This window comes from Penaeus monodon, chromosome 22 (genome assembly GCF_015228065.2).
Source record: "Penaeus monodon isolate SGIC_2016 chromosome 22, NSTDA_Pmon_1, whole genome shotgun sequence".
NCBI classification, from domain to species: domain Eukaryota; kingdom Metazoa; phylum Arthropoda; class Malacostraca; order Decapoda; family Penaeidae; genus Penaeus; species Penaeus monodon.
The window spans coordinates 27,557,659-27,558,387 of NC_051407.1; the positions used below are offsets into that span (position 1 = coordinate 27,557,659).

Sequence of the window (729 nt, forward strand, 5' to 3'; positions counted from 1 at the left end):
AAAACAGGATTACTTGTTTCATATCAGCTTTTATCCTTTGAATGTATGCAAAAGCACACTTATCACTGGTAACCTGTACTATATGGAAACGATTCGAATTAGATACTATGATCATCCCTAAATTTTTTTTTACTTTTCATCCAAGTAAATTAAAATATATATTCTAATTAAATAATGTGTGATTTTTAAATATCTTAATAAAAACATATTCACTTCGAATTGAATCATTAAGAAAAAAAAAATCTTACTTTCCATCCAAGTAAAGAAATACATATATTCTGATAAAAAAAGTTTTTAAAATGGATTCAAATAAAAAAAATTGTTTTTTGAAATACCTTCTAATAAAAAAATGTTTTTTTTTTAATACACTCTAATAAAAAAGTGTAAGTTAAGAAAAAAAATATATATATATTCAGACAGTAAAAAAAAAAGACCACACATACAAAACGGAAGCATAAAATGCACATAAAACCACAACACTTCACAAGCACAGGCAACTTCTCCTTCCTCTCACTGGTTCAAATAGAAGGAAAACACAGGCTGGTCCACCACCCCCTGTTCAAGCATCGTGTCGAACACCGTCGGGATGCCCATGACGGAGATCTCGGTGAAGCCCATGCCCATGATGCCGTCAAATGCCCCGGCGACGAAGGCCAGGCCGGGCTCCTGCGTGGCCTCGGCGAAGGTCTGGTCCGTGACGGAGACGTCGCCGAGTGCCACGCTGTCACT

At 35.7% G+C, this 729-nt stretch overlaps 1 protein-coding gene across 2 annotated transcripts in view; it reads right to left on the reverse strand.

The window, feature by feature from the left end:
* Nucleotides 1–729, reverse strand: part of LOC119587064 (lysosomal aspartic protease-like) — a 16,396-nt gene that overhangs the window by 7,526 nt on the left and 8,141 nt on the right. For both annotated transcript variants that reach the window (XM_037935813.1, XM_037935812.1), the window contains exon 5: nt 515–727. In XM_037935813.1, the coding sequence (XP_037791741.1) occupies nt 515–727 (213 nt within the window). The remainder of the gene's footprint in view (nt 1–514; nt 728–729) is intronic.